This window comes from Jaculus jaculus, chromosome 10 (assembly GCF_020740685.1).
Source record: "Jaculus jaculus isolate mJacJac1 chromosome 10, mJacJac1.mat.Y.cur, whole genome shotgun sequence".
NCBI classification, from domain to species: domain Eukaryota; kingdom Metazoa; phylum Chordata; class Mammalia; order Rodentia; family Dipodidae; genus Jaculus; species Jaculus jaculus.
The window spans coordinates 44,139,041-44,163,061 of NC_059111.1; the positions used below are offsets into that span (position 1 = coordinate 44,139,041).

Below are 24,021 nucleotides of genomic sequence, written 5' to 3' on the forward strand. Positions count from 1 at the left end.
TAGATATAGACATATTTAGTATGTAAACATCACATGTTGGGACCATCATTTACCTCCTCCCTGCCCCTTTTCTGATGAGACCTTCCTCATTGGGGATGCAGGTCAACCCCATGGGATTATGGGTCATGAATTCTGGGTTGGGGTGGGGTGAGAAGCAATGTCTCTGTGCAAAATGTCTCAACTTGTGGCTCTAACAATCTTTCTGCCCCCTCTTCCACAAAATTTCCTGAGCCATGCTGGGAGCATTTTAAGTTTATGTCAGTGGTGGACACTTATGAGCATCTGGATCTCTGGTTTGGTAGGTGTTGAGTGTTCTCAGTACCTTTCTCCATCATCTTTGTGATGATATCAGCTTTATTAAGAAAGCAGCACCCTTGCTTATTTCCTCAAATTACTATGTGGTTTCAGCTGGGGCCTGGGTGGAGTGTGCTGGGCTGTTTATCTCCTCAGGTCCAGTTCCCACCTGCATGTGTGTATATCTTGGAAGTCAGACTCAAAGGTGGAACCCTCAAGAGGACCTTAGGAGGAGCACCTGAATCAAAGGGACCAGACCAGGAAAGAGCAAGACAAACCTAACTTCAAATTTCTCCTGTTTCTCTTTCTTCTCCGGCTTTTTCTTTTTTCTTTTCCCCTGGTAATGGCCTATAATTCCCTATACTGGGATGTGGTTTTCATACAAAATGAGCTGCTGATCTGAGAAAACTACTAGATCTCCCAAAACAAACAAAACATACTTCTGTCAGAGCATTTGATTACCCACCAGAAGTTAATGGTAAGACCAATAATTTTTATTGACCCAAGGGCCAAGCCAGCCCAGGCCCAGCCAAGGGAAAAATACACCCATAGCTAGAAGTTCCCAAGTGGTATTTATAACCTTACAGTGATGGGCTGTCTTCTGGCTCAGATGAACCAGAGGGACAGTGGTTAGTAGGGCTAAGCGCTGTCTCAGGAAGAGGCTAGCCCCTGACACCAAGTTCCAGGGGGACTTAACTTGGCCAACCACAATGTTTAAATCCTATTAAAGCCCATCCTCCCAGGAGGGGTCCTAGTTGTTTGTGGAAAAGTAATTCTAGGGAAGTAGGTAAGAGATAAGAAGTCAGATCATCTTTGGTTTCTAGCAAGTGAAGACTTTCCTGCCATTTTACTTTCAGGTGTACATCACCCTAGCTGTACTCCTGTCTCATAGTGACACATGTGGCTCCTCTGGCTACTTTGTGGTCTGGAGCACCCGTCTGGTTGATTGGCTCATTAATCCTCCAGACATTGCCCTTTTCAATTCCAGCAATTTAGCATGAATTAAACAGCCACTGCATACTGTGTAACCTTGGGTGATCTGTGTGACCTTGGGCAAGTTTAACTGAGATGATTAAAAATGCTTTTTTTTTTTTTCACAGAATTAATGAGAGCCTTAAATTAATGCAACTAAATGTGGCTGGATTTTGCTTATTTTCCTGGAATGTAGCTAAAACTTCAAAGCTGAAGAAAATGGAAAATACCTGGGAAAGCCAATTCTAACACCATAATTGAGAAGGCTAAACTGTTTTGAAAAGTCATTTGATTGAAGATTCTCTGCATGGATTTTTAATATACAAGGAGATGTCTTATTAAAAGGCATGAGGGGGCAGTGTTTCAAAGGAAGTGATCACGTACCAAGGCTGCTCCCAAACCATCATTGAATTCTTGAAACCAGTCTAGTTGTCCCAGACTGATATCCACAAGCTATTTGTGAGGAATTCTTGAGATATCTGAAAGGTTTTCCTGTAAGCCTGGAAGATATTCCTAAAGATCCTAAAGATGAGAATTTATGCCTATTTCTTAACAGAAGTATTCTAAAAGTGGGGCTTGAGTAATGTTGCCCATGTTGTCCATTGTATTTGGCCAAAAATAAATGTGGCTTCATTTCTACTATATGACTGGTCCAGTATTCAAGAGGTTTAATTAAATACTGCAGATGGAAGCTGGCAAAAACTGTCTTGAAAATATTCCTTTCCAAGAGGTTCCTTCTATGCCAAGGGTACTGAAAAAGTTGCAACATGGAGAGGTGGCTTGGGTAGGAGCTGACAGCATTGTAAGTGATCAGGCTGACAGTCTACTGCTTCTGTTAGGAAATGCTATAACATATAGAGTTGGAGTACTTGAAAAATACATAAATTGAACTGTTAACACAAAACTAGCATCTGAATTCCTGGCATAACAAAGGACATGTGTGCAAATAAAAATTAAATGGAGAAACAAAATTTTGTTCCTTTTTTCTTCTTCTTTCCTGTTTTCTCTGATCCTAGAGGAAACAGTGAGGGTGGGAGAAAAGGGATAGAGTGAGAGATGGGGATATGAGGATATGATCGGGCAAGGGAGAGTTGGATCTGGTAGGGTATCTATGATTTTGGAGGAGAGAGGGTGGGAGATGGATCTCAAAGGAGCTAGAGTAGGCAGAGAAAAGACATAGGTACTTTTAGAAATACTGATTTTCAGAGTTCTTGATCAAGGTGAGCTAAGATGGGAGAATCTTTAAATTGGATGCAAGGTTTACATTTGTGTTTCTCTTTGTTGGCCTGTAGTAGATCTGCCACCTGGTCTACTAGCTTAGATATTCTGTCCTCTCCTTCATCCATTCTACTGGTGAGATTTTCTACAGAGTTTTTTTATTTCATTAACTGTGTTCTTCATTGCTAGTAATTCTGACTGGTTTTTCTTTATTATTTCTATTTCCTTATTTATGTCTTGTATTGCCTTCTTTATTTCATGAAATTGGTGTCCTACATCTTCTTTGATTCCTTTGATTTCCTCTTTAAGTTCCTCTTTGACTCCTTTGATTTGTTCTCTGATTTCTTTGAACATATTTACAATCATTCTTTTGAAATCTTTTTCAGGCATTTCCTCTAACTCGTTCTCACTGGAGGTCATTTCTGATGCATTAATATTTTTAGGTGGATTTATATCGTCTTGCTTTTTAGTGTTTCTTGTGTTATAATGTATATATTTTTGCATCTTGGATTAAGTTAATGCTTGGATTTTCTAGCTAGCTGGGTATTCTTAGCTGTATCAATTGATTTGATGTTATATATTTTCAGGGTAGGAGCTTAAGGTGTTAGATGTGGCTCTTAAGACTCTGAGAGTATCTACAAAGGTGCTCCTAGGGGTTGAGTTTCCCTGCTATGGGAGTATTCAAGTAGGCTGAGTGGAATAAAATACCGGTAGATTCTACAAGTTAACTAAACACTGTACCCATTCAGTCAAAAACAGCCCCAAGTATGTATGCCAGAGTAGTTATTATAACAACCAGATCCTCTATCAACACAGAGGTTAAGATTTCTGGTCTGTTGAGGGATCCCAGTCAGCTTGTGACCAAGTGAGACCCTTCCCTGGTGCAAACCCAGTTACCTTGGATGATTTTGGTCTCAGTCAAGTTGCTGCCTAGGTCGTCAGGCTGCTATTCTGATTTCTGGAGCTGGGCACTGGCTTTTCCTGTGGGGCAAACCAAGCCTGGCAACTGTGGCCCTGCAGATCAGCACCTCCGCTGCTGGAACTGCTGCTGCTTCTGGGTCTGCTGTTGTTGCTGCTCCTGGGTCCGTCGCTGCTGATGCTCCTGGGTCTGCTGCTGCTGGGGCTGCTGGTACCGGTTCCGGAGCTGCCGATGTTGCTGCTGAACTCTGCTCCTGCTTGGGTCCTGCTGTCGGCTCAAGTTGGCGTGGCCGGGTCCGGGGACGCTGCTCTGTTCACTGGAGCTGGGCTCAGGCGGTGGGGGAGGGGAGGGAGCCGCAGCTGCTCTGGTTCTCTCGCTGTTCCACGTGTTCTTCTACCTCACGGTCTGCTCCTCTGCTGCTCACTGCCGCTCTCCCTTCATGTTTCCTGAGTTGCAGAGAGCGCGGTGTGAGGGGAAAATCCCGCACCTGGCTTTTCCTGCGGCTGGAACCGAGTCTGGCGGCTTTCTGGTGCGCCCCGCCGCCGCGGAGGTTGGCGGAACTGCCGGGGCCGCTTTTGCCAGCCTGTGCGGGCTGTGGATGCTCTGGATCTCTCCTTCTTCTCTGCTGCCACTTCAGTTTCCTATACACCTCACTTTTTAGTAAATGTGTTTATTTTGCTGAGGTTTTTTGGTCTTTTTTCCCCCAGGCTGCTTTGGCATGGTACCTACGCCACCATCTTAACCGGAAGTCCAAGGTTTACATTTGTGTTTAGGACAGACTACAAGTCTGTGTCACCTAGGCTAATCATATTAAGATATATGAAGGTGCAAACCCATTCAAAGTGGACCACAGATACTCTCCAGTATGTTGCAGGAATGGGTGAAAATGTCATTTCCTGTTTCACCCTTTGCATAATGACAGTCAATACAAACTAGCCATTACTAAATATTTTTATTACTTGCTCTAAATGTAGAATTGTTTAAAATATAGGACTAAATTACAGAAGAGTTTTCAATTTCAGTGTTAATAACTTCAGGGAATGTCACATGAATATTTAAATAAAAAATAAGAATGTTAGTTGATTTGCCTCTTAACTCAATATAACAAAATGTCAAATGAAAAAGGGAAAAAAAATAACATTCATTGTAAATAATGTTCACTATGCTTGGCATGACCAAATGATCTCTTATTTCTTATAATTTTGAGAATTCAAATTCTTTGTTTTTTAATCTGTGCATGGTGGTGTATATCTATAAACCCAATTTTTAGAAAGCTGTTGCAGGATGATCATCATTTGTTTGAGACAAGTCTGTGACACATATCAACTACCAAATCAGACATAGCTATAGTGTGAGACAAAAAATACAAACCAAACCAATTGAAAGAGCCCATGAATACCAGTGTCTTACCAAATTACCATAAACTACTTAATATTCTAACTATACATTTTCAAGAAAGCAATTTTCTTTCTAAAACATCCAGAAATAGTCATTACCTTGAACAAAACCTTTCTGGAGCAAGAACCATTTTAATTCTCCCAATAAAGAAAATCTCCTATTCTAAGAAACTTCTATGATACATTTGATATATGTGGTCTATGGCAGTATCTTTGTCTTTAGCAGCTAAATTGCTTAGCTGATGGACAACTGTCTCAGCAACCTAGCTTTGCAAAGAGCTCCCATTGTTGTGAGTCACAGCAAGCATAGGTGATACATGGTCAAGCTATTTAACATACTGGGTTTAAATTATACAGAAACAGACTGCCATTCATAACAGTTTCCATGTAAGGATGGAAAGAATACTCAGTAAAATGGGAAAATGATCATTTAGATTAATTATAAACAAAAGTGCATTTCAAAACAAACTGGACATCAGTTATGCCCCATTTTGGACAAAACACTGCAAAGTAAGTTCCATAATGGATGAGGTAAGCAGTGAACACCATGCCAAAAACAATTAAAAAAAAAAAACTGCCACAGCACAATACAGTGAGCACTCAGTATATTCAAAAGAATTATTTCAATTGTTTTGCAGTATTTTTCAAAATGTAGCTACAGGGTAAAATTGCTCTGCTTACAATGTCAATTAATTATGCAGAAATCTTTAATATAGACATTGAATATTGCATGTCACAGAGTTCCCAGATATTACATCAAGTATTTTCTAGCTGGATGTCTTAGAGTGACTTTGGATGAGATTATATTTAAATAAATTAAATGATTAAATATTTAATACCAAGTGAACAGATTACCCTCCCTAAACAATTGATGTCTTGATTAGGTTGTAAGGATGACTGTGGGGCTTTGATTCAAGTGTCCCCCATAAAATTAGGTGTTGTGAATGCTAGCTCCCCATCTGATGGATATTTGGGAATTAATGCCTCCTGGAGGGAGTGTATTGTTGGGGGCGGGCTTATGGGCTTTATAGCCAGTTTCCTTATGCCAGTGTTTGGCACACCTTCCTGTTGCTGTGGTCCACCTTATGTTGGCCAGGGGGTGATGTCCACCCTCTGCTCATGCCATCGTTTTCCCCTGCCATCGTGAAGTTTCCCCTCAAGCCTGCAAGCCAAAATAAATCTCTTTTTCCCAGAAGCTGCTCTTGGTTGTGTGATTTCTACCAGCAATGTGAACCGGACTGCAACAGTAAAGTGGTACTGAGGAGTGGGATTGCTGCTAAACACCTGACTATGTGGCTTCAGCCTTTCTGGAGCTGATTTTCAAGAGGAAAGTGGAAGGAGTTTAAATCTTGGCCTAAGAGATGCCTTGCAGTGTTGTAAGTACAGCTCGATGGACTATTCTGGTCAGAACTATGGACTGTGAGGTTTGGCTCATGAGGGTGAGAAAGAGCTGTGGTTGGGCTGGGCTAGCAGTTTGTGTGAAAAGCTTGCTGTTATGCCTGTGTCCTGAGAAGTTGTGCAGGGTTGCTTTGCGTAGAAATGAACTGCTGTGAGTAGAGGGATATGGCACAGAAAGAAAAATCTTTGGGTGAACTGTTGCCCATTCAGCTGCAACTGAGAGATTACAATCTATGAGACTGGGCTAGCAGACCTGCGCTGGGGCAACAAGAAGAATGTAGACTCTTTGGAAGGGGCCTGAGTGCTCAAGGAGTGTCCTGTTCTTCAAAGTCTACTTTATTCCCCCCTGGATTAACAAATTGGTACTCTACTTGGTATCGTGGAGTATAAGAAATGCTGGAAAGAGAGTCATTGAGTTTGCAACATGGTCTTGTGTTTTGGAAATGGCCATGGGCAGTGTGAAGCAGGTTTGCTGGTTGCCTGCATAGAGACCCCATGGGGCCATGAGGATGAACCGTGACTTGCAGTGGAGACCCAGTGGAGATGCTGGGACCATGAGATGGCTGCCAAGGAGCTACTGGCCCCAATGAAGTTTCCCAGGACTATGAGTAGCCTAGCTGGAGGGGCGGAATTGGAATGCCAGAGACTTGTTGCTGGTTAGAATTATCAGACTTGAAGATTTGTCACTGGCTAGAGTTGTTGGACTTCAAGCTACAGATGTTTGCCCTGGTTGTTTTAAATCTTGTATTGGTTGAATGTTTCTTTGCTATCCCCAATGCCATCTTTTGTAGTGTGAATATTTATTCTGTGCCATTATGGGTTTTTTGAGGTTGTTTTTTGGTATTATGGCTCAGTTAAAAGATCTTGGACTATGGGGATGTATGAACATCATTGGGATTGATAAAAACTATGGGGACTTTTAAAATGAGATTAATGCATTGCATTTTACATCATGTATGATTATCAGTTTATGGGGGCCAGGGGCGGAATGTGGTGGTTTGATTCAGGTGTCCCCCATAAACTTAGGTGTTGCGAATGCTAGCTCCCCAGCTGATGGATATTTGGGAATTAATGCCTTCTGGAGGGAGTGTATTTTGGGGGGCGGGCTTATGGGCTTTATAGCCAGTTTCCTTTTGCCAGTGTTTGGCACACCTTCCTGTTGCTGTGGTCCATCTTATATTGGCCAGGGGGTGATGTCCACCCTCTGCTCATACCATTGTTTACCCCTGCCATCGTGAAGCTTCCCCTCTAGCCTGTAAGCCAAAATAAATCTCTTTTTCCCAGAAGCTGCTCTTGGTTGGGTGATTTCTACCAGCAATGTGAACCGGACTGCAACAGTGACTTTCCTTCATAAGGGAGAATTCTTGTTCCACTGGCTTTGAACTAGGAGTTTTTCTGCCTTTAGGCTAGCACAAACATTTTCCCTTACTAGATTTCTGGCCTACTGGCCTTTGGAATATATCAACAACTCTACTATGTTTCCAACTCACATATACATATGATACAACTTGGACCTTTTCAGCCTGTGAAAGTACCTGAGCTAATGGTTTATATCCTATCCTGGCTCTCATATGTGTTTCATTGGAGAAACTGCCTGGCATATTTCTCAAAATAAGAAACAGGGAAAGGGAACCTACCTTTGTTTTTCATTCAATGAATGTTTTTAAAACATTATAATTAACTGTATAGATTGCTCAATGGTTAATGGTGCTTGCTTGCAAAACCAGATGACCCAGGTTCAATTCCCCAGTTCCCACATAAAGCTAGATGTACAAAGGGGCACATGCATCTAGAGTTCCTTTGAAGTGGCTGGAATCACTGGTGCATCTATTTTCTTTCTCTTCCTCCCTCCCTCCATCTTTCTCTATCTCTTTCAAGTAAATAAATAAATAAATACATTCTTGCTATCCACAATGAGCTGTTGATCAGAGAGACCTACCAGGTCCCCAAAACATGACAGGCTTCTGTCAAAGCAATTGATTCCCACTTGAGAGCATATGCTTTTGGCCCAAAACATGGAGAAACCTGGCTGGAATCCAGAAGATAGCCAGAACCCAGATAGTTAGCCTGTCTAGTGCTGGAAAGTACTACATGAGCTACTGTGGAAAGTGGCCCTGGTCTGAGCAACCAGGGGTATAAGTGACTCAGAAGCAAACACCTTCATAAGATGTACACACCATTGCAGTAGTGTACTCAACCTTGGTTGATAACCAATAGCTTTCTGATTGGCTAAGAGATTCACTCAACATAAAAGAACCCATATCTGGAATTGGGAACCAGGTCAGAATCCTCTGGAAACAAAGATATCCTCTCTAATGTCAATCTCCCACTAGCCTTTGGCTAAAAGAGGGGCTACATCCATCAAATTCTCCCCAAATTAGTAATGCTTATCCCACTTAACCTATGCTAACTTCACTCACCTTTGGATAATCTGGTTTTCTTTTGCAGAAGATAGCAAGACCTGATGAAATAAACTACTCCTTGTATTTCAGCCAAGCCCCAGCTGAAACCATAGGGAAATGAGAAGAATGTAGCTTCTCTGGTAAGCCTGACAATCAGCACTAAGGATGAATGAGTTAGACGCTGAGTATACTCAATATTTACCAAAGCAGAGATCCAGAGGTTCCTAAGAGTTCATCACTGAAGTAGACTTAAAACACACTCAACATAGCTCAGAGAATTTTGCGGAAGAGATGATAGAAAGATTATAAGTCACAGGTTGGAACATCATGCCCAGAAGCATTGCCTACTTCCCCCAACAGCTGACTGCTCTTCCCACAATGCATATCCCACAACCCACAGGGGAATACCTACAACCCCACTAAGGAGGGTCTCCAGCACCCAGAAGAATGGGAGCAGTGATGAGGAAAAGGATGGTACCAACACATAATGTATCTATACTAAGTATGTCTGTAATAATAATATATATATATATATATATATATATATATATATATATGCACACATTCTGCCTACTTTGAAGTGTCATTCCAGTTATAAGGGAAATAAATATAAATTACATACTGTCCTGCCTATAATAAGTTCCGGGTCTATTTCAAGTGACATATTTAGTAACCTCATTGGTAAACCAATGTTACATTAATATAATATTTTGATGAGATATTTTGACTAGGGAGAATGTTTTACAATTCTTATAGACTAATTCTGATTAATTGAAATTTTGAGAAGCTGAGATGTATTAATTTATAAGGTAATTGTAAAACAGGAACAATTCAATTTTTACCTCAAATCTGGAAATAAACTAGCTACAGGAATTGAAATTGAGTATTACTAAGCTGTATGCCAAAGTATTTTGGAACACATATAAGACTGAACTAAGATTTCAAATGATGCATATTCTAACCATTTCTACATAGAACTCTCAATGATTTTACATGTCAGGAGAATTCAATCAGTTATAAACATACCCTCATGAGCAGATCTTAGTAAAACTTAGAGAACAGTTTGAATTTCAAATTTAACTTCAAATGTAGCTTAAAACCTCACAGTAATGGTCAGAGAGAAAGGGCTTAAAAATATGACATCATAGGGCTGGAGGACTTAGTGGTTAAGACACTTGCCTAGAAAACTGAAGGACCCAGGTTTGATTCCCCAGGACCCACGTAAGACAGATAAACAAGGTAGCTTATGTATCAGGAGTTTGTTGACAGTGGCTGGAGGCCTTAGCATGCCCATTCTCTCTCCTTCTTTCAAAAATAAATGAAAAAAATAAAAGAAATCACATCATAGAATCAAAAAGTAGGGAATTGTCTAGATTATGTGATCTTTTAATTAAGATTAAACACATATATACCCTCAGAACTATCTAAGGAAGAACACATACAACAATTAGTCCTGTCAACAAGAGAATACATACAACAATCAGTCCTGTCAATGACAGAACACATACAACAATCAATACTGTCAAAGACAGAATTCTTGCTGTTAGTTTATATTGATTTGCTTATAAAATAGGAATGTAGCTGGGTGTGGTGGTACACGCCTTTAATCCCAGCACTCGGGAGGCAGAGGTAGGAGGATCACTGTGAGTTCAAGGCCACCCTGAGACTCCATAGTGAATTCCAGGTCATCTGGGGTTAGAGTGAGACCCTACCTTGAAAAACCAAATAAATAAATAAGTAAATAAAATAGAAATGTTATTTTAGGGCTAAATAGTGATTAGTATTCATAGATATAGATGAAACATCTGTTATGTGTTACATAGTAAGAGTTCACCTTAAGAAATTGATATGTTTATTTTTACAAATGTAAATCTCTCCCACACTTTAGTCTTTGTTTGAAAATCTACAAAGACACAATGAGGAGGTCTATTAATATGGGCAGTCTTTGAATTTCCACTGTTGTTTTTTTTCTGATTCTCAATACTCCCCTGAGGTGAGAACAGGTCCTTATAGAGCTACACTATTTCTGTAAAAATAGTGAACCTCCCTCTCCTAACTGTACACCCAACATTTCTATGAGCTCCAGAATTAAATGGCCAACTATATTTGAACATCAGTAATTTACTATCTGCCAGGCACATCACACACATTATACTACCAGGCACTCACTTTCTCTACACATTCACTTCTTTAAGCAGTCTTAGTTGGAGCAAAATGAAATAAGAAATTTTGCCAAAACTTCCAGCTTAATTTGACTAACTCACTATCACTAATTCTTGTAACTAGATAAAATTTTCCAAATTAAAATACTATCAATAACTTTGTCATGAATACAACATTCTTACACACACACTCAGAGACACAATATTCTGAAGCTGGCAGAATTTCATTTGAAAATCTGTGTTTCTCAACTAACTTTTCATTCATAGAACAACCTGAAACTATTTTCATATAGATCAAATTAAAATATTTATTGTTAATAGTATCTTCATCTACTCTATGAATCCATCCCCAAGTCACAAACCTTTATCATTCCTTCTTACCACTTATTCATCACTGTCTCTCTAGCTAACTGGATATACCTTCTTATTCCATCTCTAAAATTGTCTCAAGTTCATTCTTCTTCTCTCCCTCATCTCTCTCTCTCCCAAGATCCTATACCAAGCATTTAGCCGTGCTCTGCTTCATCTCTCTTCAAATCAAATTATCTTCTTGCTTTAAGCCTTAACCCTCTGAAAAATAATATGACAAAGAACCTACTTTCTCCTGTTACACTCTTGTTCAGACAACAGTGTTCTATATATAGAATAATGTTCAAAACCTGCAGGTTTTCACTAAAGTCCTTTCAGATAAATCTCCAAGTTTCCTTTCTAGAAAAGCTTCAGTGGCCACAAGAAGTTGTCAAGCTCCCTCTCTTATTGAGGCCACAAACAACTGAATAACAAGAATGCTAACTTTCTCAATGGATTAATCCATTAATCAGTTTCTAATGAATGGAGTATTGAAAGGTGTAGTGTAGTTGAAGGAAGCTACATGAGTGGACATATTTAAAGAAACATTTTATGTCCAAACATGTCTACTTGCCTTCCTTTTGCTTCCACATCTCCATAAAGTGATCATATTTGTTCCAAGATAACCTTCTACCATGATATTGCCTCATCTTGGTCTCACAATAATGGAGCCCCTCAAACACGAAATGAGACTGCTGTGAGACAAATCAAAGATTATAATGCTTATCATGCATACTTTGTCATGATGATAAAAGTTGGCTCACACACTTTGTAATGTATAGGTAGACTAGAGCTTAGAAAAAGTCAATCCCATGGTTTTGGAAGTGAAATCAAATTAACTGTTATATTTCTAAGCTCTAGAGTATTTACATTGTTACTGTATTATCTCTCTCATTCATTACTTTTCTTACCCCTGCACCCCATACCATTATACTAACTAAAATCTAAAAATAAACTTTTATCATGTTTTTTTCTCACTGTTACATATTCCTGGAAGGCCAGGTTTGATCCTTACTGTTTTAATTACAGGCATCAGCTTTAGTGATATACAGAATAAAAATTGATGAATAATTTTCACTTGATTAATCAAATTATCTTAATATTACATAGATGGGACAAAGTATGTTGCTAAGACAAATACAGAAATTAAAGTTCAAATCACTTCTTTCATATTGTGCAATATCATGTCCTTTAATCGTGCATTCTTTATAGAGTTAGTATCCACTCTCCTTTACTCAGCAAATTTCTTGAAGGAATAAAATATGCATACCATTTTTACTTTTTCGTATTAATTCATCAGCTTTTTGGCATTTGGCTTTTCAGTGCCACATACTCCACTGAAATGGCACAAAGTATATTTTTGCCAAAATCAGTGGAAACATTAGAGACTTTATCTTCCTACTATTCTTGCTGTACTTATCAATGCCAACCATGCAATAAGATGTTCTGATTACAGACTTAATTTCTTTCCTAAAATTCCTGAGCCTGTCTATTTATTTTGTATTTGTATAGACTCCATTGAATAGTCTCATATTCTCCCAGTCCATGCATTCAGTCTCAAATGTTTTAGTCCAGGCATCTCAGAGAACATATTCCAAGTGGAATTGCCTTCTACTCATGTCAACTCACTGCTTCTTGTCTGTAGCTTAACAAGTACCAGCCAACCAGAACAAAAAAATTCAAGTAAGACACATTTTTGCTATAATCAATCACATATGCTGATGATTTCACCATCTGTCTAGTTCTGACCTGGTCACTTCCTCATCATCCTTTCATCACTCTTACAACTCAAGTTCTAAAAGTTTCTCCTTGATAACCAAGAGTCTCCTAGATTATCTTTTCTGTATATTTTCTCCTTTACCCAGGTGTCTTCATTGCCTAAATATATTCCCCAAATTATTACTAAAACCTTTGCTCAATGGACACATGAGTCCCCACCAATTCAGTCCCTCAAATCTTCCCAATACAGGATTCAAGCTAGCACAATTGCCTGGTGAACTGTCAGGATTTGTATTCTAGCTCTGCTATTATGCAGCTGCTCTGACCTTTAGTGTATTTATTGGCATAATGAGGTTACTGACTGTACCTATCTTATAGCGCCATATCAGGAATAAATAAATGAGCATGTATTTAAAATGCCTTGATATGCCATGCACTACACTCAAGTCCAAATGGATCAAAGACCTCAATATAAGACCAGAAACTCAAACACTACTGGAAGAAAATTTAGAAAGTACTTTCCATGATATAGGAATGGGAAAAGACTTCCTGAAAAAAAACCCAGTAACTCAACCAATGGGATCACATGAAGCTGAAGAGTTTCTTTACAGACAAGCATACAATAAGCAAAGCCAATAGATTACCCACAGAATGGGAGAAAATATTTGCTGGTTATCCAACTTATAGAGGCCTAATCTCTAGAATCTACAAAGAACTCAAAAATCTAAATAGTAAGAAGTCAAACAAACCACTCACAAAATGGGGAAAAGAGCTGAACAGGCAGTTCACAGAGGAAGAAATACAAATGGCAAACACACACTTAAGAAAATGTTCATCATCCCTAATCATCAGTGGCCAGTGATAAAAGAGTGAGTTTCCCAAAGAACAAATGACATCAAGATGCTCTTCATATATTAGACATTGAAGATATCTCAATGAATTGAAAATATTTTATTTTATTATTTATTTATTCATTTGAGCGAGATAGAGAGAGAAAGAAGCAGATAGAGAATGGTCAAGGCCCCTAGCCACTACAAACAAACTCCAAAAGTAAGTAGCATGAGCCACCTTATGCATCTGGCTTATATGGGTATTGAGGAATTTAACCTGGGTCCTTAGGCTTTGCAATCAAGTGCCTTAACCACCAAGCAATCTCTCCAGCCCTCAGTTAATTTTTAATAGTAGGTCACTGGGTGCTATACTGCAATGGATACAAGCCTTTCTAGAGTGTTATTACAGAGTGGAATGACTGTTGATGATCATGTACTATACATTTCAAAATGCTACAAGGAAGTGTATTTGAAATTTTAATACAAATGAGTGATGTTTTTGAAGAGATAGATATGTCTAGTCTCTTTCAAATGCTTCACAATACACATTTATTAAGACCATATAATCTCCTGTCAATATGCATTAATTTCATATAGTTTTATATTTTATTTTTAGTATATAAACACTTTACAATTTCATTTGCATTTTATTCTATAGTGAATTACTTTAACATAAAAAATGGTGTAGCATTTAAAACATTATTGACATTTAATGTAGTATTTTCTTAATTAAACCATTCTGAAAATATATTACTCAGTTCAAGAATAAGCATATCCCCTTACTCTGCCTCCTGTTATGTAACATTCACATAGGATGTTGTATTGTGCATTTTGTAGCCCACTACCTACTTGGTAATAATGGCAAGCAAAATCTAAACTATAAATTAGATTTCTTGGCAACTAACATTATATCTATATCTCTAAATGTATACATGTCAGTTTGTTACTTGATTTCTTTATGTCTTTATAGTGTCCCATTATCAAAATTAAAATGAGATAAAATATCACTCATTGTAAGACATCTCTGGGCCCTGATTTATGCTTTTCCACCAGATTTGTTACATATGGAATACTGTTATGTCATTGTTTTCCTTAACATAAGTTTACATTACACATGCATAAATGTTTTCCTGGTACTACTGATTATAAAACAAAATAAGTGGCATTGTACCCTTGATGTTTGAAAAAATTGCATGTATGCACGAGTATCTTGTGTATCCAATAAAGCAGAATAAACTTGTTGTTTATTAGGGTAACTTCTATACTGAACTGAAGAGAAAGAATGCACAGGTACATCCAAAAACAGCTAAAGAGAATGCTTCTGAGGTAACAGAAAGAAACAAAGTTTCAGTATTTTAACTCCAGATGAGTAAGTATATCTTTGAGAACATTCTTGAGCCTCTAGAAAGAAGATTAACTTTCTTCTGTTTACTTAGAACTCACTCTTCTTTCCTAAAGCCTTTCACTTAAGTACCTGACTTGCTACAAAGGTGAGATTAAGTTTATCCAAACTCGGCATGTTTTCAGAAGTAAAACAAGATATTTGGTGGTCTTAGTAGTGATGCTTAAGCCCAAGTACTTTCTTCTCTTTTTTTGTAAGAAATGTCCAATAAAAGGGTACTTCAACATCTCTACAGTTATAGACTTGGGATTGAAGGGGAAAATGCCTCACAGGCACAAGACTGAGTATTTCTAATCAAAACTCTATTGCTTAAAATCCAGCTAATCAGATTTTAAGAAGCTTAGAATATGTTGCTAGATTAGTATGTAGATTTTACAGCACTATTTATCTTTGGATGTATTCATATGTTACAAGTAAGCTACTTCTTTATATGCCAATGCAAAATATTAGGATAAACAAGCTCGCATCCAAAATGAAAAATAAATGACAATTCATCATTGTTTTTTACAATTAATATTTTAAGCCCTACATTTCCTATAAGTTATTAAGTGATCTACAGTGATAGGAAAACAAGGTAAAATTAGAGAAATTTATGTTTTAAAAGATTTTTGGAAACACAATGTAATGTGAAAAATTCAAACAATATAATTTTTTTATTTTAATTAAGCAAATTTTTCTCCTGATATTTGATTTCACAGTAACTTACTAAAATCCATTATTTATAAAAATATGAGTTCATAAACATATGCCTCAAGAGGTATGTAGATTTTCTTGAAAAAGTTTAAGAATTAGAAAAATTGGGCTCAGAGATGGCTGGTGGTTAAGACAGTTGCCTGCAAAGACAAAGGATGATGGTTCTGTAACGAGTTGCTAGGGGTCCAGGAAAGTCATTGAATCCTAAACTATAGATTTGTTTTTAATTTTAATCAAATAATTGAGTAAAAATAAGAGTGATAAGGATAATTAGTAAATTATTATGCTTATTGTGAGATGCGGAGAGCCAAGGAGAGGCAACCATGTGATGAGAGATCCCATTTGGAGGATCTAGAAAAACTGCTGAAAAAGAAGAAAGAAAAGAAAGTTCAAGGAGCCCCTTCCATGTGGAGAGCTGGAGATGGTAAAGGAGCCCATGTAGTGAATAAGAGGCTAGGAAGTTCTCCCTTCAGCTAAATCCAGCCTGGGCCAAGCCAGCCAAGGCCCAGCTGAGGGAAAAGTTTCCCTACAGGTGGAAGTTCCCAAGTGGTCTGAGAGCCTGTCCTCCTCTTGTAACCTATGGTGGTGGGCTGTCTTCTGGCTCAAGTGAACCACAGGAATAGCTGGTTGCTTAGAGCTAGGAGCTATTTCAGGAAGAGGCTAGGCCTTATACCAAGTTTGGGGGACTGAACTTGATTAACTTGATGTTTAAATCCTATAAAAGACCTCCCTCCCAGGAGAAGTCCAGGATGTTTTTGGAAAAACAAATGTAGGGAACCCAACAAGAGATTAGAAGACAGATCATCTTTTATTTCTAACAAGTGAAAACTTTCCTGTCTTAAAAAAAAAACCTTCAGTGGTCCAGACATTCTAATTGCATGATCCTCTCATTCTCCCTTCTCATGAGAAGAAACTCTAACTGTTGTTAGAGGAAAAGGTATGATGATGTCAGATTTTGAACTATTTTCTGCTAAATGGGACACAGAGATATGATAGTTACTAGAGAAGTAAACTATTTTACAAGAAGCCTGAAAGTATACTGATGGAATGCAGGAAGACAGTCTTGGAAAAAAATGTTCAGGAGAAATAATAAAAGTAAGAAGTTAATGAGAAATTATCACACTATAAACCGATCATCTTTAGGGTTATCATTCTTATAGACTTCTGGGTCTTGGGAAGCATTTGAGGGACCCAACCCAGCTATATGGAGATGGATTGTCTCAGGACCATCTGAGCATGAAGTGGCTGAGATTTTTCTTCCAGAACTGATCATCAAAAGGCACAGTAGTGTTTAACATGGTCTGAATCTGTTTTTGTATGGTGTCTAAAACAGAGGAGTTATCACAGTTATCAGGGATATATACACAACAGTAAACCTTAATAATGGTGAATATACCATATTTTGTATAATAGCCTTTCAGAATGGACCTTTTTTAATTTGTCCTGGGGGTAGTCAGGGCCAGTGTTTGGTACCATAGAACCACTGGATAACATTAAGGACTGTACAAATATATTCTTGGCCTCAAGATTTAATTAATGATGTCTTGGCACAAGTTGAAAGGGATTCACCATTATTCCCAGTATAAGGAAATCTTAAGTTATACAACAGTTCATCAGAGTCATCCATATCTATTTTAGGTTTGAAAATAACCATTTTGACATCTATGGTTGTTTTTTCCTTATTATAGAATTAGAACTATTAGAGATGGGGACAACATGTCTTAAGACCTTGTTTGTTTCCTTTCTTGTTACTTAATAGGCCATATATATTTTTGCGATATCCCTTTATCATTGGTTATACGTTTCTCTTTGAGTGTTCAAGATTAAGAAGATAGCCAAAATTTAATCAAGGATTAATTTTGGAGGTTATCAACGGCTCTGCAAAGGAGACTTTAGGGTCACAGGAGTAGCCCTATACTTTCCCTGACACTGGTGTTGCCTGTTAGTTTGAGTCAAGACCATGTTGGTCAAGCAGTTTTCCCTTTTTGAGGAAGCCATGAGGTCTGATTTTTTTTTTTTTTTTCAGTATGACTCTCCTGTTTCAGACTTTACACCATTTTTTGTTGTTGTTGTTGTTGTTTCTAGGTCTCTGTGTCCTCCCTGATCAGGAAGATAAGTGTCTTACCAGAGGGCCAGTGTAGAAGTGTCCCATCATGTCCAGTGGCCTCATGACCTGGTAGTGCAGGCCTTTTTAACTCTGATAATTCTAATTGTTTTTGGCTTTTATATATGTTATTAATACACTTAGAAAGGAAGTTACACCAACCTGAATGTATGTACATACACAACACATTTGATTACTGAAATAGACCTAGTTAAAGAAAGGCACAAAAGCTTAAATTCTATTTGTCCAAACTTTTTATATTTAGTTGTCCTGTGGCAGCATAGGCCATATCTGAATTATAGAAAGTAGGCACATCTTAACCTTTAAATACCTAACTGCTATAAATACAAGCAAAACCTGTTACCAGTCTTGAAAATAATACAACTAAACTAATTAATTTAACCTAGAAATTGTCAGAAAAAAAGACAAGTAAGACAGTATAAAATTTTGGCATCTGTGTTTGAAAATATCTTTGATTAGTCCCAATACCTGTGTGAGTACCAATTATCCAGAGAACATTGGAAACAGAACCGCAGAACTTGAAATTGTTTTTTCTCAGATGAGAACCATTGTTTGAGTATCTTAAAGCAGGAAATATATCTTAAGAATTAATTTTGTTATAAGTACTGGATTTGAGATGCCACAGTTACTTTACATATAACAGAGCAGAGTCTTGTCATTGTCTAGCCAAAGCAGCTAAGCTCTAATACAACCCTTGAAAAATCTGTTTAGAAAAACAAAACACTATTTGACAACCAATACTTTTAGCTTAATCTTGAATATCAATTGATCAAATACATAATAGGAATTTTTATTAACATAAAAGAATCTAATGTCTTACTCATGACCTAAAATTGATAAAGCTTAGGAAAGCTATCCCAACATATTTTACCTAACAGGAGGATAAAGGCTATAGTGATTGAAATAAAATCACTTACCATAAGTGATTGAACCTACTGATGACCATTTGCTAGAATTAGTATAAATAAAACAGGAGCTATCATTAAAGTCACAGTGTCTTTATGTATGAGTACCTCACCATTGGAAATTAAACACTTATCCATGAACCTTTATCTTAAGATTCAGTGTCTCCAATAGTTAAAACCTAGACTAATTTACTTTATTGAAAGTTTTAAAGCCAGTTTTTATATCACTTAAACCATGAACAAATTGATGTCATGAACTGTTGGACCCACTTTCTCTACTGGCTAAAACCTTGGAATCAAGTAAACATATTTTAGATTTTATCCAATTAAAATGTTTCAATGAAGGAGCCCTTCCCTGAACAACCTTCATTACTGTTATGTTCTCCTAGTGATATTTATCTTTTTCTTTATTTCCCTTTTTTTTTTTTGATTACCTATTATAATAAATAGAAGTTGCCACCTAGAGCAATTATTTTAAGCTCTTATCTGGTTCAGCTACCAATTTTTGTAATTTTATTTTACAAATATCAGATGTTGATGAAAAATTATATTTAAGAAGAATTACCTGCTCCAAGGCATCTGGAGTTACATTAGTATGTTTTTTAATTGTCTCATTAAGACTCTGGAGCAAACTAATGGGCAATTTTTGTTCTCCATGTAAATGAGCCCAGTTTTTTGTAGACAATCTAGCAGAGATTGTTGAGGTAGCTTGGAAGCCAAGTGTTCCGTCTGAAATAAAGTGGAGGAAAGAGAAAAGAAGACTCTAGAGTCAGGTTATGCCCAATTCTGGCTCACATCTTGTAGAAGGGGGGTGTACCTCCAAAGAGATTTGGGAGAGAAATTCAGGCTTTTTTATCTCCTTCCTACAGGAGTCCTTACCCAAATGTCCTTGTTTTCTCCCCAAATGGGGGGACACATAGTGTGGTCTATGTGCCTCCTGGAGCAAAGGAAAGTTCAAGATAGGATATTCATGCTCATCCTAAATAAGCTAGCTCCAAGCCCAAGTACTTCCAGCACTCCCCCAACCCTGCACGTCTTACATCATTGCATATAAGCAGTGCCACTGGCAAGATAGGCCCAGGTGTGAGAACTCAGGCATTTACTCCTGTATTGACAGCCTAAATGACATTTTAGGGGGTGGTTTTCTGGGACTGCTTTTTCTTCTCCCCTCTGTGGGAACCTCGTATATGGATCTCCCCCATTTGTGAATGTTTCAGAATTCTCTAGGGAATAAATGGTATCATTTTAAAGTTAATCTTTGCATTTATTACCTAAAATATATGGATCCTACCCTTTGTTGTTATTAGAGAAACAGAGAGAGAAAGAGAGATAGACAGAGAGAGAGAGATGAGAGAGAGCACTTGATGTCTTTTTATTATATCTGTTTATACCTTGATATACATTTTAGGGACATCTGATTCTTATCTTATGTAAGGAGTTTGTAATCTGGTCAAATACCTTGACTCAATTTACCTAGCTGACCTTTTCATTTAGTAAGAAATTTCATCTAACACAGGTGACTTTAGGTGTTCAAAAGAAAAAAAAAATGTACAGAGAATGCAAGTTATATGCTGTTTGTTACTCCCTTTTTCTTGTCAGAGACAAGGCCACTTTGCTACTGGACAGGGTCTGAGGGACTCATAGCTTAAATGTAGATGGGTGTCTGAGATAATAAAGGGGAACTATCCCTTTTTCCAGAGTCCAGCTTTTCTTGGCTTTATTTTTTTTAAATTTATTTATTTATTTGAGAGCGACAGACACAGAGAGAAAGATAGAGGAGAGAGAGAGAATGGGCGCACCAGGGCTTCCAGCCTCTGCAAACGAACTCCAGACGCGTGCGCCCCCTTGTGCATCTGGCTAACACAGGACCTGGGGAACCGAGCCTCGAACCGGGGTCCTTAGGCTTCACAGGCAAGCGCTTAACCGCTAAGCCATCTCTCCAGCCCTTTTCTTGGCTTTAAATAGCATATAACAGTAAGCAAGAGCAAAAGGAAATGACAGAGCACAGAGTCAAGCATCCTGACATTTCCTGTCTTATTTTGAAAGTGTTTATTTGTTTTTACCTAGGAAATTTATTTTACCCATTTGTACTACACAAAGTGATAGGGTCTTGTTTATGTCTGTTTAGCCTAAAAATTATCTTTTTGTTTCTCATAAAAGGAAATTAATTTTAGGCAAAATTTGGTCATTTGAGATGTCTATATACACACACCTTCATCCACATATTTTAACATTCTTATGTAAGTTACACACAAAATCAAAAGCATTTTTAGCAAGCATTTTATGTCTAACATTGAAAACTTTCTTCCAAGTTCCTTCAATTATTTCACCTCAACTAATAATGAATTGTCTTTCTTATAAGACTATTAAGAGAAACTACACCACATTAATCTCATTACCCATTGACAAAAAAGCAAGTAAAATAGCCTCAAAGGGTAAATTAATATTAGAAATTTATAGAGAAACAACCTCAGCAGGAAAACCTAGAAGTTCCATATTGTTAGATCACCAAAAATCTCTACATTTTAATTAAAATTTAAGAAGAATGATAGCCAGACTTGTCTTATAACACCAGTTTATAGGCCTATAAACTTTATATAGTCCATTGACTACTTGGATCAACCATGTTATGATACCATTAATAGAGTTAAACTTTACAGCGAGTCTTTGGCAAGATATAGCAAAAGCCCTTACCTTTATCCACTCTATGGACTTGGAGAACTGCCTCAAGGATTTGCAAGGTTAAGTGCCATTTATGGGGGTACCTACATGCTGAATAAACCAACTGAAGAGATCATTGTGCAAAATGGAAAAGTGGTTGGTGTAAAATCTGAAGGAGAGATTGCTCGTTGCAAGCAGCTTATCTGTGACCCCAGCTATGTGAAAGATCGGGTAGAAAAAGTGGGCCAGGTGATTAGAGTTATCTGCATCCTCAGCCACCCTATCAAGATCACCAATGACGCCAACTCCTGCCAGATCATTATTCCACAGAACCAAGTCAACCGAAAGTCAGATATCTATGTTTGCATGATCTCCTTTGCACACAATGTGGCAGCACAGGGCAAGTACATGGCCATTGTTAGTACAACTGTGGAGGCCAAGGAACCAGAGAAAGAGATCAGGCCAGCTCTGGAGCTTTTGGAACCAACTGAACAGAAGTTTGTTAGCATCAGTGATCTCTTTGTGCCTAAAGATCTGGGAACAGAGAGCCAGATCGTTATTTCCTGTGCATATGATGCTACAACTCACTTTGAGACAACCTGTGACGACATTAAAGACATCTACAAAAGGATGACAGGATCTGAGTTTGACTTTGAAGAAATGAAGCGCAAGAAGAATGACATTTATGGGGAAGACTAACAGCAGTACACGTTAATTAGGACAAATTTTAAATTTGGCAAATAATGTACATTGTATGAAATCAATATTGCAAGGCCTGCTTTTTTAATCAGAATGGAGATTGAAGAGCGCTGTATCAGTAAACACTCCTTCCCAGCACTTTTCTAATATCATGTATTAACTTGTCAAAATTGGTCAGTTCTGTTCCACTTAACCAAACTGGCTTTTTTTCCTAGTGAAGGAACAGTTCTTAACAAATACTGTTATCAATAGAGAACTGGACACAGAATTTATATCTTTTAATCAGTGTAACTTTGCAATTGTGGGCTTCTGCTCAAAAACTGGATCCATACAATTTGTGCCATCTTGATGTTGAGTCTAAGTTGAATATTCCAGAGTCTAGGGCAGCACCACCACATTTTCCCTATATTTCATGTTACACGAGGGATAATAGCAGGGCCCAAATAGGATAGCCACGGGTTTGGTTTATTTGGACATAAACTGCTCACCCTGGAGGAAGCCAGCAGTACATGGTTTTATCCTGGTAAAATTGATGAGAAAGGGCAAGGAACTTATCAAACAGCAAGTCAAACGTACAAGCATCTCTTTAATCCCACATGTGGCTTCTTCAATGGACCAAGCTGCAAGGCAGTATTGATTTGACAGAGCCTCTATTTCAATGATGTTTGTGTCAAAATGGCTCCATATGATTTCTGTACTGCAAAATAAAGCCAAACTCGAACCCCCCCCAAAAAGTTATAAGCCTCTGAATACAAGAAAAACATGGCAACTATTTTGGGGATAGTCTTTATTGATACCTCTAGCACCTGGAAATTATTTTATTAAGAGTAGCTAAGGAAAATTTTGTTTTTGTCTTGAGGTAGGCTGGCCTAGAACTCAGGCCAGTTGCTTTCTCCTTGGAAGTAATAAGACATTACAATCTTTTAAAATATATGGCAAATTATAAGCCACCAGATCAGAGACAATTTATTATTATTATTTTTGTAGTCAGTGAATACAGTCAAGTTGGTACCATTCTTAGCCTTCTCCCTGTCCTCCCCCTCAACAGGGACCCTCCATTTTGGGGTACATGGATCATGCATTGTGGGGTTAGCCTTTAGTTTTGGGTAGGAAGAAATGTTTCTGTGTGTCATGATCCAATGTGTGTCTCTGACATTATTTCTGCCCACTCTTCCACAAATTTCCCTGAGCCATATTAGGTTCATATTAGGTCTGCTTCTGTGTTGAGTTCTTGGGTGCTTCTGTGACTCTGTATATCTGGTTTGGTAGGGATTGATTGTTCTTTGTCTCTATCTCCTTCACCGTTGTGCTGGTTCCTGGTCCACCAAGAAAACAGCATTCTCGCATGTTTCCCCAAATGATCTTAGTTTCAGCTGGGGCCCTTTTGAGGTATGATGGGGTGGTTCTCTCCTTAGGATCTGTGTCTATCTGAAAAAGAGAAGGAGATTCTCCAATGGAGAGTAAAGTTAGCACCAAGTACATGTGTTAACCATGGTTTTTTTTTTTTGTTTGTTTTGTTTTGTTTTGTTTTGTTTTTTTTTTTAGAGAGAATTTGAGAGTGGGCTCAGTTTTGGATATGGTTCTGACTTGCTTGCCAGCTCCACCTATGGGTTCTGTTCCACTGAGCAGATCAGTTAGCCAAATTGAAAGAAGTTTGTTTCCCACCATGGCTATGTGCCACTATTGCACTTGTATGAGCATCATGTTAGGTTGTGAGCTGCTAAGTAGGTTAGATTATGCTTTGCTTGAACAGATATTGGTAATTTTCCCCTAAACACTCATGTAGCACCTTCTGGCACTAGGTGCACTGCCTGGAAACTAACTCTCTTCCAGCTTCCAGCCATGTCACTCCATGATATGTGCCAACAGTGTATGGT

At 38.0% G+C, this 24,021-nt stretch overlaps 1 protein-coding gene across 1 annotated transcript; it reads left to right on the plus strand.

Annotated features, from left to right (window-relative positions):
• Positions 1-5,322: 5,322 nt before the first annotated feature.
• LOC105944144 (rab GDP dissociation inhibitor beta-like) lies at positions 5,323-22,862 on the plus strand. The gene is made up of 2 exons (XM_045160560.1): positions 5,323-5,331; positions 21,386-22,862. The coding sequence occupies exons 1-2, from the start codon at positions 5,323-5,325 to the stop codon at positions 22,142-22,144; spliced, it is 768 nt and encodes a 255-aa protein (XP_045016495.1). The 3' UTR covers positions 22,145-22,862.
• Positions 22,863-24,021: the final 1,159 nt, after the last annotated feature.